This window comes from Cupressus sempervirens, chromosome 5 (genome assembly GCF_028749045.1).
Source record: "Cupressus sempervirens isolate cs-2001-9-10 chromosome 5, ASM2874904v1, whole genome shotgun sequence".
Classification (NCBI taxonomy): Eukaryota; Viridiplantae; Streptophyta; class Pinopsida; order Cupressales; family Cupressaceae; genus Cupressus; species Cupressus sempervirens.
In genome coordinates, this window is record NC_143122.1 from 129,822,803 (window position 1) to 129,840,306 (window position 17,504).

A 17,504-nucleotide genomic window follows, 5' to 3' on the forward strand; every position below is an offset into this window, starting at 1 on the left:
ACGTATGTGTATGGGTGGTTATTTCATGTTGGTACTTCGTTCTTAATAATCATAGAGGCGCTGAAACTTGCCCAACATTCAGACTGTCGTTTCGGATGACCGTGTGAGATACGGGTGCAAAAGTCTCCTCTATCGAGCATACGTGGAGTTCCTTCTTATACGCACAAACTCCCTCCTTTTCCGTGTATCTTCATTAATCCTGCAAAAAGAAAAGAAATCATTAAAAGAAAACCATTGAACACAAACTGAAAAGAAGACGAAGGCTTCTCACGGCTATTCCCAAAGGAGGAGTGATTTTGCAAGTGTGAGAAAATCATTTCAGCGTTTATTCTTGACAACTTTGATGTGTTAGTCAGGTTATCTTATTGGCTTCTTCATACATATTTGATTCTTTATAAGCAACGTAGGAGCGGGAATCTCATTTCAACCTTTGTATGCATGTCCGAAGCTTATCGCCATCGAACTTTTCATATACGGCATCTATTCCTGTATCGGGCTTGGTCTTGGTAAATTGGATAATAACTATGCTCTGCTGCACTTTAGTGTTACTGTACTCACAATATCTGAAGACTCCTTTTCATCGTTGCTGAGATATAATTGCTCATAAGAAATTGCTTTGCTCTTAGCATATTTTATTGAACTTGTATTTTATACCATTATTTTGTTATCATCTGTAGCTCAGTATATCTATCAAAACCTTTTGTTTTGGCATGAATCTTTAATCGTATCAGCCTCCAAGATACTTATGATGGGATGATATACAATAAAAACAAACTCCCAGCCTTCGTATTCATCCTTATGTGCAGATGAGTTTGCTTCTCCTGTTTAAGTTTGAGATATACTTATGAGTCGCTGGATGCTCACTGTACACTTGTAGTCATTGCCTTACCATCGTCTCTGGATAGTTCAAACATATATGTCACTGTCATCATTTGCATTGGATCATTAGTCTCAAATACTTTTTGTTGATACCAGATGTTTAGTTATGATTAAAATGGGTCCATCATATTATCATCTCTCGGTATGTAGATTGCACAAAGCTTCCCCATCTAACTAAACGATGCTACCCAATCACCATAATAGTCATTCCCATACTCATATGCTAGTATACAGTGAAGGCTGCCCCTCAATCTCAAAATGAATAATTAATTATGTTGGGACTGATTATTCAGAGACCACTTTCAGTTCTGAAAATTCATCATTAAATATATTCTGGTGACTTGTTGCATAAATCTGAATACTGCTATGGACTATGATAGATCTCTCATAGAGCTTTACTGTCAATATCTTCTCTGATAATAGATGTGTCTCTCCTGTATATTCCCTTAACCAACAAGGAACCCCAATAGTTTGTCTAGCATATATCTGATATGAGTAATTCAAAAAAATTCTGTTGACTGAATTTACCTCAGAGTTGATGCTGGTTGGATAGTATCTCAACATAGCTGCTCTTACTGCTGAATGGTCAACAATAATAAGTGGCTTTACTTTCATCTTTTATCAATGTTAAACACAGCAAGTTGAAAAAACTTCGCGACTCCCACAAAATTATATTGAATTTTATCCCTTAATGTTGCTATGTATGAATTTTAAAAATCTGTGTTCTGCTTTCTGAATTAGACAAGCTAAGCTCAGTCTCTATGATTCAACCGCCCAAGTTGCAATAATGCCATCATCCAGTAATGACACTCTGCATCAATATACCTTATTGAATTCAAAAAATTCTGTTGCTGATTACATATTTCTGGGTGTTCTAAAAATACTGATCTAGCAAGAATATATTATTGTGATGGATGCATGGAGACATCTCAAATAATTGGCATTGATTTGCAATGGTTTTGCACAAATGGGGACTCTTAAATTAGGGCTCCACCAGTGGCTCTTTCTAGAGACATATGCTTCTTGTGGGCATTGCGGTTTCCAGCTATCTCTGCAGGAGCAAACCGAGCATATTACGAGGTAATTGGTAAATACTTGCTTGTAATTAACAAAGACCGAGAGGTCAATTTATAGAAAAAGAATAAAGCGGAGAGAATAGAAATATTCTATTCTAACAAATAAAACTAAAAAAACGAAAGCTAACTAAATATTTACAATAGATAACCATTAACTAATAATAGACGTCTTATCTATTATTGTAATACCCTCCCTTAATGGTTAATCTATCTAACACACCAAGCTGTCCTCTGAATTGGACAAACTTATCAAGACCAAGAGGCTTGGTGAGAATGTCTGCAGTGTAATTTGTGGTAGAAACATACTGCAGATCTATAGTCCCGTCTTCAACCAGCTGTCATATGTAATGACAATGAACATCCACATGCTTGGTTCATTCATGGAAGACTAGATTCCGTGCTAACTTGATAACGTCTTCGTTATCAACAAACAGAGTAGTCGGTCTTGCTAGTGACATCTACATATCCCCAAGCATCCAATGAAGCCAAACAGCTTCACATCCTGCCTTAACTGTCCCCTGTATTCAGCCTCTGTAGAAGAGAGAGAAATTGCCTGCTGCTTCTTACTAGTCCATGTGATTGCACCGGATCCCAAACTGAACACATATCCAGATGTTGACTTTTTATCATCAACAGAGCCTGCCCAATCTGAATCTGTGAACCCACTGAGTTTAGGATTAGAACTCTGAGAGTACAGAAGTCCATAATCTGAAGTGCCCTTCACATAACTAAGCACACGCTTTGCTTCCATCCAATGATCAGCCTTAGACACTGTCATAAAGCGTGAAATATAGTTGACTGCGAAGCTAATATTAGGCCTAGTAGCAGAGAGGTAGATGAGGTTGCCTACTAGTTGCCTGTATGTAGTATCATCAACGGAAGGAGAATCAGACTTTGCTGATAACTTGAGACCTTTCTCCATAGGTGTAGATGCAGGTTTGCAATCTTGCATGCGGAATTTGTCTAACAAGGCCCTAGCATATTTGGACTGAGAGATGAATATACCAGAAGACTGTTGCCAAACTTCAACACCTAAGCAATAATGCATGAGCCCAAGGTCAGTCATATCAAAAGACTGGCATAGGTTATGTTTGATTCCCTGAATCAAAGATGTCGAACTGCCAGTGATGATCAAATCATCCACATAGATAACCAGAAGGATGATGTCACTGTCAGTACTCTTGATGTATAGATTTGAGTCTGAAGAACTCCTCATAATGCCTTGATCACTGAGGTACTTATCAATCTTGATGTACCATGCCCGAGGGGCCTGCTTCAAACCATAGAGAGCTTTTACCAATCTGAGAACCTAATGGTCTTTACCAACAACCTTGAAACCAGGAGGCTGTGTCATGTAGACCTCTTCATGGAGATCACCATTCAGGAAAGCACTCTTTACATCCATCTGATGGACCTTCCAACTAAACTGTGCTGCCATGGCTAGGACTAATCTGATGGTGCTCATCTTTGCAGTAGGAGCAAAGGTCTCCTCATAATCAATGCCCTGACATTGAGAAAAACCCTTTGCCACTAAACAAGCTTTGTACTTATCCAAAGTACCATCTGATTTGTATTTGATTTTGTAGAACCATTCTTCCCTGGTGGAAGATCAGAAAGGACCCAAGTGTTGTTCTTCGGCAGGCTCTGGTGTTCAGATGTCATGGCCTGTTCCCACTCTGGAATTCCTTTAGCCTCAAAATATGTTTGAGGTTCAAACACACTATGAAGGTTGGCCATAAGAGCAAAGTTAACAAAATCTGTAGTTTTGCTCTTTTTTCGAGTAGTTCTCCCATCAATGAGCTCATCATCATGAAGATCAGCAAGTGTCTTAGCCCACCACTTAGGCCGGAGAGGAGAATGACCAACAGTAGTACTAGGAGATGCTTGATCAGCAGGATCCTCATCAGAAGAATCTAGATCAAACTCAGGTGAAGCCTCTTCAAAACGAGGTGATCTTGTAGGAGAAGCCGGAGGTGTCTGTACAGGTATCACTGGAATGACTGGAGCTGCAGGAGCTACTGGAGCCCTCCCATCAAGTGGACCTAATGGAAGCCAAACTCCCAAATCATGAGTCTGCATAGGCTGGTCTGCTAGATCAGGAAGAGGAGAAACAGGCATGAATGGTCCTCGCTACTCATCAAAGACTACATCGCGGCTATTTATGAGACGAGATGTCTCAACATCAATCAAGCGGTAGGCTTTGTGAAGACTGTTATATCCAACAAGCATCAATTTCTGACTCTTGGCATCCAACTTGGTGCGTAAAGCATCAGGGATCCAAACAAAAGCAAGAGAGCCAAAAACCTTTAGGTGACTGATTCTGGGCTTGCGACCTGACCAGGCCTCTTCCGGAGTTGTACCTTTGACCGCCACTGTGGGTGATTGGTTCAACAAATAAACTGCAATGTTAACTGCTTCTGCCCAAAACTGCTTCGGAACATATCTGTATTCGAACATGGAACAAACCATCTCGGTGATTGTCCTGTTCCGACGTTCAACTACACTATTCTGTTGTGGCGTGTGGGGTGTGGTGAACTAGCATTGGATGCCATGTGTATCCAAGAAGTTGGAGAAAATATTAGAACAAAATTCCCCCCCATTGTCTGATCTAAGAGTAATAATAGATTTCTCAGAGTCTTTTTCAACTAAGGGTTTAAACTTCTAAAATACAGTAAATGCATCGGATTTCTTTTTAAGGAAATACACCCACATTTTTCTACTGAAATCATCTACAAACAACAGAAAATACTTGTACCCAAGAACATAAGGAGTGGCCATAGGGCCGCAAATATCAGCATGAACAAGCTGAAGTACCTGAGAAGCTCGCCAAGAATCGCCATTGGGGAAAGGTGTGTGATGTTGCTTCCCAGCCTGACATGCGTCACAAACTCCAAGGTGTTGAGTTTGAATCTCTAGCAAACCAAGAACAAGCTCATCCCGAGCAAGTTGTGAGAGATAATGCACATTTAAGTGCCCATACCGCTGATGCCAAAGTGTGCTGATGAAAGATCGCCGAGCAGCCATAGCTAAGTCCTGAGAATCACCAGAATCAGTAAGTCTGAAAAGACCATAATCCTCAAGACCAACTGCAACAGTAGACTTAGTCGCCCGATCAGTAATGTTGCACTGATGTGAACTGAAGGTGACTGCCAAGTGTGGAGAATGTCGCAGCAACTGACTGACTAAGAGTAGATTGAGTTCCATCCCTAGAACGTAGTACACATCAAGGAATATGAGATTTCTCCCAACAGACTGAATTTGAATGTTGCCTTTATCGACAACCGTGTACTCTTCTCCGCCACCAAAAATAACAGAATCTGAATAAGGCTAGTAGTCAGTAAACCAGTCTCTGCGGTGAGTGAAATATCGAGAGGCACCTGAATCAATGTACCAGGCAAATGACTTCACATGATCTGCAGGTCTTTTAGCCATGAAGGCATAAAAGGCAGATTCTGCCTGCTCAGTGTGCTCTGCACTGTTTGCTTTGGGTTGCAAACCTGATTGCTTAGACTGGGCAGCTAAGCGTTTCCAACATTTAACCTTCATGTGACCAAACTTGTGACAGTAGTTGCATTGAATGTTCTTCTTTTTGGTACCATCGGATGCTGGAGCAGAAGACTTTTGCTAAGATGGTTGCTGAAACTTGCCCTTATCCTTCTGAAAGGATTTCGTAGCAAAAGCTTGCTCAGTGGAGGTGGAATTGGAGCTGCTACCGAATTGTTGTTTCCACCGATCTTGCTAAAGCGGCAGGGTGCAGAGATCAGTGAACTTCAGATCAACACCAATAGATGTGATGTTGAGAGTCTCGATAAAATGCTCGTAGGATTTTGGTAAACTCCGAAGAGTGATTACCACAATATCCTCTTCCTCCATCTTGTGACCGATGGCAAGTAACTGATCACGGATTTCCTGAATCCAATTCAAGTGTGCCTGGAGCGAGGTGCGCTCATCCATGACAATAGAAAACAGGGTGTTTTTCAGAAAGAAGGCTCTGCTCTTGTCGGAAGTCTCATAAAGACCTTTCAGATGTGTCCAGATTTCGGCAGCTATCTTGCCGGATGGAATCTGAGAAAGCTGATCATCAGCCACGGATAGTTTGAGAAGCATTACTGCCTCTTGATTATTCAGATCCCATGTATCTTGATCAAGACCCGGAGAAGTCGGACGCTGCGTAACACCCAGAACAAGTTGATCGATGTTCCGATATTCGAAGATTGCGATGATGCACTGCTTCCAGGTTCCATAATTGCAACCATTGAATTTGGAGTTATGCTCGAGCAGAATATTTGTCAAAGATGCCATGGCACGTTTTTCAATGAAAACTGTGAAAATCTGTGAAGGCGCGTTCTTCGAGGCAAAAATACGAAGAATCAGAGAATGACCCAAAAGAGAGCTCGAAAAACCCGGAAGGAATCTACTTTTGTTTTCTGGATCGGCTGGCTTGAAAATCGAGGCACAAAAAACAAGGCACCCAAAAAAAAGACAACCCAGTTGAGCTCTCCAAAAACCCACCAAGAATCTGCAAACAAAAAAATTTTCCAACCCCAAAAATTAGGGTTTCGAACAAAATATCAATCGACAGCCATAGAGGTCGAATTTTGTAAAAAAATGGTGGTTTTCAGTCGACTAATGTTGGTCACGACGGTATGGAGGTCGGAAAACCAACGCCTTGAGGTCAGGCACAGGAAAAAAACGACCATGAAAAACGCAGATGTTTGATTTCCAAAATCCAAGTCATCTGAAGAAAAACGCACAGCCGTTTTTGCTGTAAAATCACTGACAATTTTCCAAAAAAACGCACTTTTTCCCTGCGAAAATCACTATGTGAAGATCCAGACAGATGCAAATCGCGCGGGATGAAAATCACTATGTGAAGATTCAAACAGATTTTTGAAAAACTCAACAAAAAACCCTAGTAGAAAATCTGAGGTTTTTTAGAAAGCAAGAATCACAGAACAATTTCGAAATTGGCTCTGATAATTTCGGAAAAAAAATTATAATTTTCGAAAAAATTAAGAAATATGCTCTGATACCATATTACAAGGTAATTGGTAAATACTTGCTTGTGATTAACAAAGATCGAGAGGTCAATTTATACAAAAGAATAAAGCCGAAAGAATAGAAATATTCTATTCTAACAAATAAAACTAAAAAAACGAAAGCTAACTAAATATTTACAATAGATAACCATTAACTAATAATAGACGTCTTATCTATTATTGTAATAGAGCATCCATGCTTAACATGATGCAAGGTAAGATTGGGTGGCCCTAGGCGCCCCCCAAATAGGAACATTGATTATTTCCTCTATCAAACATCTTGTTCTTATCATGTAGCACTTTGGAGCTCTTGAATATGATATCATATCTTTCGTTAGTAAAAGGATCTCCTGAATACGATATCATTTCTTTCGTTAGTAAGATTTGATCCATTAGTTATTAAAAAATAATCATCACATGACATATGCTTTTCTTTCATCACCCATTTAGGATTAGAATTTACCTTTGCCTTATCAATAAGATCATCTGAAAAGAAATAAATTTGATTATCATTTAACCCAAAAACTTGATCTATTGCTTTATTGATTTGATCAGTACATATGGAAGAAAAATCTTTTAAAGAAATACGATGAAAGCTTAAAAGCACTTCCTTAAGCATATTATTAACAAATATTATCATAGAGTCTTTCAGAAGCCTTACCTTGGTATGCTGCTCATACTTCTTACCTATATCAAATGTATCATCCTCATGAGCAATACTTACTATTTCTGCTTCGTGAATACAATCTTTGGCATCTGATTCCTATTTAGCCTTTGATAGATCCTCAAGTGCATTATATCATTCATTAAATGCACGATCTCCAACATCATGCATTTGATCAGTCATGAAAGTATCAAGACAAATTTTCTTTACTTGATTGTCCTCTTGTATACAATCTTCTCTATCTCCACACTCCATATGTTGATTATTCCCACAAATAGTTTTGGAAATAACTCATCTTAAAGGGATGCAACTTTTCTTTTACCAAGAATTTGATCGGATATGAAACTTGGAAGATATTCGGAAATATGCCCATATGATTTCATTTCTTGTTAAAATGATAAACTGGGAGATGTCTCACCTTCTAAATAGTAAATACATATCATGAGTTGTGTCAACTTCAAAATCATTAGGCATGTTATGTTCGTGATAGTGCTAATATATTTGATTGCATAAAAGATCTTCTTCAAACAATGAATTCAAGAAAGAAACCTTGGGAACATCTTTATGAGAACTTTCATCTGAAATCTCTTCATATTCACATGTTGTCTAGAATGTAATTTCTTCCTCTTCCTAAATGTTCACATTTTCCTCAAGATCCAAAAGTGTATACGAACTATATTCTTCATTCCATTCTGCTAGTTCATCATATATGGGATATGAAAATTCTTTGAGATTGTATCCAAATAAATCTCTTTCTATACTTGGACCACAATGCTCATCTTAAACAAACATGTCATCCTTTTGAGAAATGTATGCCCCTTTTGATCCATTGTTTTCCTCATGAAAGTAATATGGATTTGACAAGATGAATGAATTTTCTTGTTCATATGGATTTGACAAGATGAATGAATCTTTCATAGGACACATTTATTGTCTCATTAATTTTTTTTTCTTTGTGTATTGGAAGAAAAATTTGACCACCTTTTTTAACATGCTTTTGATATTCTATGTCTAACAAGGTTGAAATCTCATCCACGATGAGAGAATACTCTTCCTTATTTCCATATTCCCTACAATTTATTTCATTACTGGTCTCAATATGATTAACTCCTTATTCAATTGGATTCAAAAAAAATTCTATATTTGAATTTGAAACATCACTCAACTCATTTGTTTGCTCATTCTCTTCTACTGTCAATTCATCATCCATAAGTTTGAGAAAGATACGGAATTGATGATCGTATAAGAGACCTAGTTCTCATATTCTATTGAAAAGATTAGAGGATGGAGGTCTATATGCTGAAGGTATTTCTTGATAGGCATTAAACACCCTCATGAATAATTGAATTGCAGATTCACCTTCATATCTTTCTATATTTAAAAAGGCATCAAGTGGAGACATTTATTGGTCCTCTTACATGCTGGAATTCCTATCTTCATATTGTTCATAACACATCTCATCTGCCTTGCTTGTATCATGAAATTCAAATATGAACCATTGTTTGAATTGTTTCCAAGATGAGATGCATTGTGTGGGTAATGATTCATATGCCTGTCTTGCATTGTCCTTCAAGGTCCTGGAAAACAACTTCATCCGCTGATCCTCTCCATCGATCTCATAGTCTTCTATGAATGTATAAAATGCATCCAAATGTTGAATTGTCGATCCATCCCATTCTCCATGGAACTTTGGTACTAGTTGTGAAAGCTTTGGGGATAACTTGCTAGATTCATAATCAAAATTTCTGAAATCCAATGGCCTGATGCCATCTGGAATAAAAGGTTTTCTCTAAAATGATCGATGCATTTGAAAAAATTGTATAGCACTTCCTTTTGAGTCTTCTCCCTCAACAAAGTCACGAATGATTCGGGCACTTCCTTTTGTTGAAGTACCAATCAGTACACAATAGAGTCGCCACATCCAAAGGAGGAAATAAATCGTCTTCAAGAATCTGAGTTCTTGCTAGTAGAATACACCTCATCAAAGATCAAATCTGCAACAAAAGCTTAAAGAACAGGTATACAATGCTTCCACAAAATAAAATCTACACAAAGAAATACGATAAAATCATTAAAAATCTTTAAGGAAATCAAATGTACTTTAATGAATGTGAAGAACTCATTAATTGATATATCAAATATATCAAAATATTTTACAAATCAAATAAACTTTAACTCTTACTAGTCTGAAATCAGAAACTCTTAGGATTTGTTTTGCAACTTCACCCAGTAGAGTCACCAATCTGTTTGTTCCCAAAACCGCAGATTGGAATCCTACGAGTCTTGCCAACTTGATGTTGGAATATCCAACCGGTAATGGCCAGTTTGACGAGACTGATCAATGCGATCCAAATCCCCTGCGCTTCTGGCTCTACAAGGTCAAGGCGGGTGCACCTGATCCTAGACAACAACTAAGATCCAAGATCTTTATAGTAGATTGGTTAAAATGTGAAAGTAATGAAAGCATCCAAAATGGCAAGAATTATAGAAAGCTTTTAACATGCAAATTATGAATTGATAATAATAAATGAATGTGTGAACGTTTTTTAAAAATAAAAAAGAAGTATAGATTAATGCAACAAATGAATAAATGAATTCGTCAAAGGAAAGATATGAAACAATTGCCAACATATGTATTATGAATCAAGAGTAATATAAAGACCAATGCTTAATTAAATGGGAAACAAAGTCAATATTATAAGTTGAAACGTACAGCTTTATAAAGTTCAATATACTTAAACTATAAATAGATTAATAATCCGGATGCAACGGATCAATTATATAAATGCAATTATAAATTAGTCTAGAATGTGCTTTAACTCCTAGAGAGAGAAACTAGACACAAATATGGAAACAATTAAATATTTCACAATATCTATCTTTATCAAGTTTTAAATGCAATAACGATCCAATCCACTTATCTGAATATTATATTTATAGAAATTAAAAATAATTATAAAGGATGCAACTTAATAATATTTCAACTATATTTACACCACCCTGGGGGGTGACAAAATGGGGGGACAAGTTTTTGGGACGGGGGACAGAGGAGCTTTAATTTGGGTACGTTGGGGGGGATGGCGTTGGGGGATAGGAGGGGGGTATATATATATATATATATGATACTTAAAATGCTAGTTATGGAAATATGATTGCAATATAAGATTAAAGATGTAAAAAATTGAATACTTGAACATTGCATTGAATTGGAACATCGAACATTAAACATAAATAGTCAAATCTGCAAATAGTCAACATCAGGATGTCCCCTATCCTCAATGCAGGTGGCGAAATTTGGTGGCATCATTGGGGACGGGGGAATGGAATCCCCAAGTCCCTGGTGCATTGAAGTCTTTGGGACGTGGGGCAAAAGGGGGGGGCTCGTCCCCGTATTACTATGATTTCAACTCTAGAATTTAAAATAAATAATTATTCTGAGAATAAAATTGCAATAAAGGCACTCCTTACAGATGATCCATCTACTGCAAATTTATCCAGGACCGCAAAAAAATAACCTACTAATTCAAATCCACAGGCTTTGTTCAATCACTCCATCTTCGTTGATAGTATAATATAATATATCAAGAGTGCTTATATAACTTGGGTATATAAAAGTTGTATATAAATATGAATTGTATTTTGTTTTGATTTTCATCATATATTTATAGACCACTAAAGGGTACGAGGATGAAAAGGCACATCTCTCCAAAGCACCTGCCTATACTTAACAAAAACAAGTACCTGATAACACCATGTAATTATGAATTCGTCCAAAACATGTCTATTTTTAATAAAATGATAAAATAATCCCAAACTGTCTTATGTTGTTGCAGGTGAATCACGCCACTTAACTTGGTCAATGGCTTTAGTTTTTACTCAGTTTTCACTCAGTGAAGACACCCGCGCGTGATTATTCCTTGGACATGCATTGCAACCTATGCACTCAATAAACCCTCATCGCTCACATCCTTTGGAATTAGAAGCACATATGCGTATGGGTGGTTATTTCATGTCGGTACTTTGTTCCTAATAATCTTAGAGGCACTGAAACTTGCCCAACTTTCAGACTGTTGTTTCGGATGACCATGTGAGATACGGGTGCAAAAGTCTCCTCTATAGAGCATCTCTGGAGTTCCTTCTTATACGCACAAGCTCCCTCCTTTTCCTTGTATCTTCATTAATCCTGCAAAAAGAAAAGAAATTATTAAAAGAAAACCATTTAACACAATTTGAAAAGAAGACAAAGGCTTCTCACGACTATTCTGAAAGGAGGAGTCATTTTGCAAGTGTGAGAAAATCGTTTCCATGTTTATTCTTGACCATCGCAACTTTAATGTTTTTGTCAAGTTATCTTATTGGCTTCTTCATACATATTTGATTCTTCATAACCAATGTGGGAGCGGAAATCTCATTTCAACCTTTGTAGGCATGTCTGAAGCTTATCGCCATTGAACTTTTCATATACGGCATCTATTCCTGTCTTTGGCTTGGTCTTGGTAGATTGGATAATAACTATGCTATGTTGCACTTTAGTGTTACTGTATTCACAATATCTTAATACTCCTTTTCATCGTTGTTGAGAAATAATTGCTCATTAGGAATTGCTTTGCTCTTAGCATATTTTATTGAACTCGTATTTTATACCATTATTTTTTTATCATCTGTAGCTCAGTATATCTGTCCAAACCTTTTGTTTTGGCATGAGTCTTTAATCATGTCAGCCTCCAAGATACTTATGATGGGATGATATACAATAAAAACAAACTCCTGGCATATACCTTCATATCCATCCTTATGTGTATATGAGTTTGCTTCTCCTATTTAAGTTTGAGATATCCTTCAGAGTCACAGGATGCTCACCATACACGTGTAGTCATTGCTTTACCATAGTCTCTGGATAGTTCAAACATTTCTGTCACTGTCATCATTTGCATTGGATCATTAGTCTCAAATACTTTTTGTTGATACCAGATGTTTAATTCGGAGTAAAATGGGTCCATCATATTATCATCTCTCAGTATATAGATTGCACAAAGCTTCCCCATCTAACTAAACAATGCTACCCAATCACCATGATAGTCATTCCCATACCCATATGCTAGTATACAGTGAAGGCTGCCACTCAATCTCAAAATGAAAAATTAATTAATTTGGGACTGATTATTCAGAGACCACATTCAGTTCTGCAAATTCATCATTAAATATATTCTTGTGATTTGTTGCATAAATCTGAATGCTGCTATGGACTTTGATTAGATCTCTCATAGAGCTTTATTGTCAATATCTTCTCTGATAATAGATGTGCCTCTCCTGTTAATTCCCTTAACCAACAAAGAACCCCAATAGTTTGTCTAGCATATATCTGATATGAGTAATTCAAAATTTTGCTAAAAAGTGGCTTTACTTTTATCTCCTCTCATATTCATTGTTTATCAATGTTAAACACAGCATGTTGAAAAATCTTCTCAACTACCACAAAATTAAATTGAATTTTATCCCTTGATGTTGCTATGTATGAATTTTAAAAATCTGTGTTCTGCTTTCTGAATTAGGCAAGCCAAGCTCAATTTTTATGATCCAACCGACCAAGTTGCAATAATGCCATCATCCACTAATGACACTCTGCATCAATATACCTTATTGAATTCAAAAAATTCTGTTGCCGATTACATATTTCTGGGTGTTTTAAAAATACTGATCTAGCAAGAATATATTATATCCCCTTATTGTGAAGGATGCATGGAGACATCTCGAATACTTGCCATTGATTTGCAATGTTTTTGTGCAAATGGAGACTCTTAAATTAGGGCTCCATCACCACATTCCAAGAAGCAGTCGTAAAAGCTACTTGATTTGTTACCTCCTAAGAAAAGGAAATGAATTGCTCTAAAAAGAAAACATCAAAGGAATAATGCATCTATGGAAAGGATGGGAGTAAAAGAATATTTCTTTCTCAAAGCACTCAATAAGAACTTTGAAAGAAGAGGAACAAGAGGAAGCAAATGCAGAGGTTGAAAGTAGGTCGGGGCATCCACTGCTTAAACGAAGGGGCTCACAGAAGTCACATGCTTCATAATCTCATAGTCATACACTTAGTGTTGCTCCTAATATTGTGATAGAAAGTCATCCATATATGACTATGACAAGAAATGAAGATGAGGCTGGTAATGCAAAGAGAACAAAAGGACCATTAGAAAGGGCATTTAATAAAGATACTAGAGATATTGGTGACCAAGCGATTGCTAGGTGCCTCTATGCAAATGGATTATCATTCAATGTTGTTCGATCACACAATTGGCAAGACATGGTAAGAAATATAAATGAAGCTCCAAAGGGGTACACAGGCCCAAGTTATAAGAAGGTGTGTACCACTTTACTGACAAAGGAGGACAAACATATAGAAACTTCATTAACTCTCATTAAAGCCTCTGTAAGGAGCCCTAGTGGCTCTCAAACAATTTGTGTTGAAGAATTGATTTACTCTTTTGTTTTTGAAGTTTTGCAGCTTTTGATACAACAATATAGCAGCAAAATAGAAGATATTGTAAGAATAATTTCAACTCAAATATTTGGCTATTACATAGGGAATATACAACTGAAAAATCCAAATTTTGATATCAACTTAGATACTGAGTGTTTTCACAAAATACCAACAACTCAGTTGATAAAATATCCCCTATTATCTAAATCAACAATACCCAAAAAGAAAATTAAAAGTTACAATCCATGAACTTAGAGATAAGACATGCCTTCAAACCCTCTAAAATGAAGACTAGCAGCAAAAAATTAATTCTTCAACAAACAAATGAAACTGCAAATAGGGAAAACGTTGCTCCCAAAGTGCAAGAAAAAACTAACACCTAGCAGCAAATATAAATGGGTGCTCAACCAACTCCAAATTAACCAGCACACAATTTGATATAACAATTCTCGTGAATCCCTTCACAAATTCCAAAACAACTTCCAGCGGCAAGAAAAATTAAACTTCTCCTTGGCAACAATTAGTACAGTAGGAGAAACAACAAATTGTATACCTCAGCAAAATTTGCCAAGCAATCTCGAAATAATTCTCATAATTGAATCTACAATACTTCAGTTGTAGATCTCAAACTCATATACTTCAGCAAGGGCACAAAATCAAAGCCTTAAAAGTGTCACTGAGACAACAAAAGAAAATAAGATAATCAAAAGAATCGGATGTTTTTCTTATCAAATAGGCTCATAGTTATAATCTCCAAATAGCGCAAATTTCCCAAATAAACTCCACAACACTAAAATATAATAAAGTATCATTATAATATAATTTATTAATTGATTTTGGCTCCCAAGAAAGACCTTTTCCACCATAATATAATATTCTAACACACAAGGCCATTGTTTCTTGGGCCTACGATTTAAAACTTTTAGACCCGGTTCCAATGAGCTGTAATACTGAGGTGAGCAACATCCAACACCAAAAAAAGCTAGCAACCTCAACATATTTAGATGAAAAATAATAATAAATCACCACTCTTGCGAAAACAAATGTAAAAGCATCAAAATCGAAATCTAACAACACCCAAGTGATCCTAACGAAGAAAGACGACAAATGAACTTGACGGGGTGACTTACTATAAATAGATGCTCTCTCCAAGATTCTTGGAGCCCAAACCAGAAGCTCGAAATAAAGACTCAGGGCATCACTCAAATCCTCTAACTCAACTGAGCTCATCGAAACCAACTGTTTGACTTACTATAACTACCAAGTACCTCAAATAGAGCCAAAACACACCATGGGCTACTAGAAAGCCTATAATCCCACAATTGAGATCCTCTCAAACTCACGAGAGTCGCAATGGTGAACTAATGAAGCCAACTGCAGGAACCTGCTAAAAATGGGGACATTATAGCCTCATGGAAAGAAACAAGTGTATCCATTACTTCTAAGGGGTGGAAGGATGCAAAAAATAGACCCTTAATTAATGTGATTGCAATGTGCCCTAAAGGGGCAATGTTTCTAAAATTTGATTATGAGGGCCAAGTGAAGGATGCACAATTTATTGTCAACGTTCTTATACAGTGCATTAATGAAGTAGGTCCTCAAAATGGTGTCCAAGTTGTAACAGAGAATGCAAAGAGTTGTAAAGCAGTTCGCATGTTAGTTGAGGCACGATTCCCACATGTATTTTGGACACTTTGTGTTGTACATTTCCTCAACCTCATGCTACAGGAGTTGGGTGCTAAAATAGCTTGGGTTAGAGAATTGTATGATGAAGCTCAAGGGATCCAAATGTTCATAACAAATCACCACTTCTTACAAGCTATTTTTAGATCATTCTCGTGGTTAGGGCTATTGAAGGTAATTCAAATTTCAAACAATCCAATTTTATGTTTTACTTTAGCAATTTATTTCAATAAAATTATATATATACATATTCTTCTTTATTTTTAATTACTTAATTTTCTATTTTCAAATAGGTTGTTGAGACTAGATTTGCATCGAATACAATTGTCTTGAGATGACTTCTGAATATAATTTTAAACTAATGAGATCTACCTTTTGCTTTAATAGGTTGCTAGTTCTTCTTCAGCTGAACAAAATTGGAGTACATACTCCTCCATCCATTTAGTGAAGCGCAATCGGTTGGCATCAAGCAAAGCTGAGGACTTAGTCTATGTGCATTTTAATTTGCGCCTTCTTACACACAAAAATGATGAGTACAAGGAAGGGGCAATAAAGTTGTGGGATGTAGAACCGGAACGTACTGACTTGGATCTTTCTATTGCTGCACAATCTTTAACAATTGAGGAGTCAAGTAGCCAGCATATTTTTAGTACGAGTAACTATGAGGTTCAATCATCTAATGTCAATGTTGATGACAATCTTGATACTGATGATGACCCATATGGTTCTGATTCGTGAATTGGTTCTTAGTATTATTTCTTTGTTAAACAATGACTATATATCATGAGACTCTAGTACAATCTTTTTTATCTTGAAAACTGAATTTAAATTAGTACGTTATGTTTCAAAATCTGAAATTTGTAATGGTTTGTTTAGCATATGTATTGGTATGTGATGTTCTAAACTTAATTTGTTTTTTAGCTGCACACATATATATAACAACACTAACAGCCGTATGCATGTATTGGTATGTGCCATTTTTCAACTTAGTTTGTTTTTTAGCTGCTCACGCACACGCATGCACATGGGCATACCCAACCCCCTAAAAAAATTGTTGTACTAGCATTTTGTACCCATGTACCCATACCCGATTCGGCTACTTAGGTCTTAAGCAGTTCTATAAATTCCTATATTTGGGATTTTATTACTTAAACTTCTATTTCAATTTTTTTATTTTCCCTATTTATCAACATTATATTCCCATCCATCCTACAAGAAAGGTCTACCTTTTCTAGAGTCTCCAATACATGTTCCTGTCCTAGAAACACCATGGAATATAGGTTGGCAACTCCATATTCTATGATCAATTAAACTTCTTGGCTGATCTCTCATATCATGTCCTTTCTCATAGTTGATAATATGATTAAAGTTTGCACAAAAGTTCAAAACTGGTGGGCCTACCATCTCGAAATGAAAATCTTATAATCATACCACAACATTAAACAAGCATTCAATAATCTCACTAAAAATTGACAAGAAAAACAAACCTGTAAGGAAGAGATATTTAACATCCAGAACAAACAAACTGAGGTCAATCTAAAGAAGAGTAATAGAGATTTTACAGGATCGTTAGAATCGCTTGTCAGACCAGGAACCACAATCACTATAGGTGTTGAGTTATTCCCTGAAAAGCGCATGTTTGGGCTTGCAAATCTTTTAACTGCAAATATGAAAATCCAACT

At 36.7% G+C, this 17,504-nt stretch overlaps 1 protein-coding gene across 1 annotated transcript in view; it reads right to left on the reverse strand.

Moving 5' to 3' along the window:
- LOC149554843 (medium-chain fatty acid ethyl ester synthase/esterase 2-like) overlaps positions 1-17,504 on the reverse strand; it is a 203,310-nt gene that overhangs the window by 179,794 nt on the left and 6,012 nt on the right. Inside the window, exon 4 of the mRNA XM_089828856.1 lies at positions 17,385-17,482. Coding sequence (XP_089684982.1) covers positions 17,385-17,482 — 98 coding nt within the window. The remainder of the gene's footprint in view (positions 1-17,384; positions 17,483-17,504) is intronic.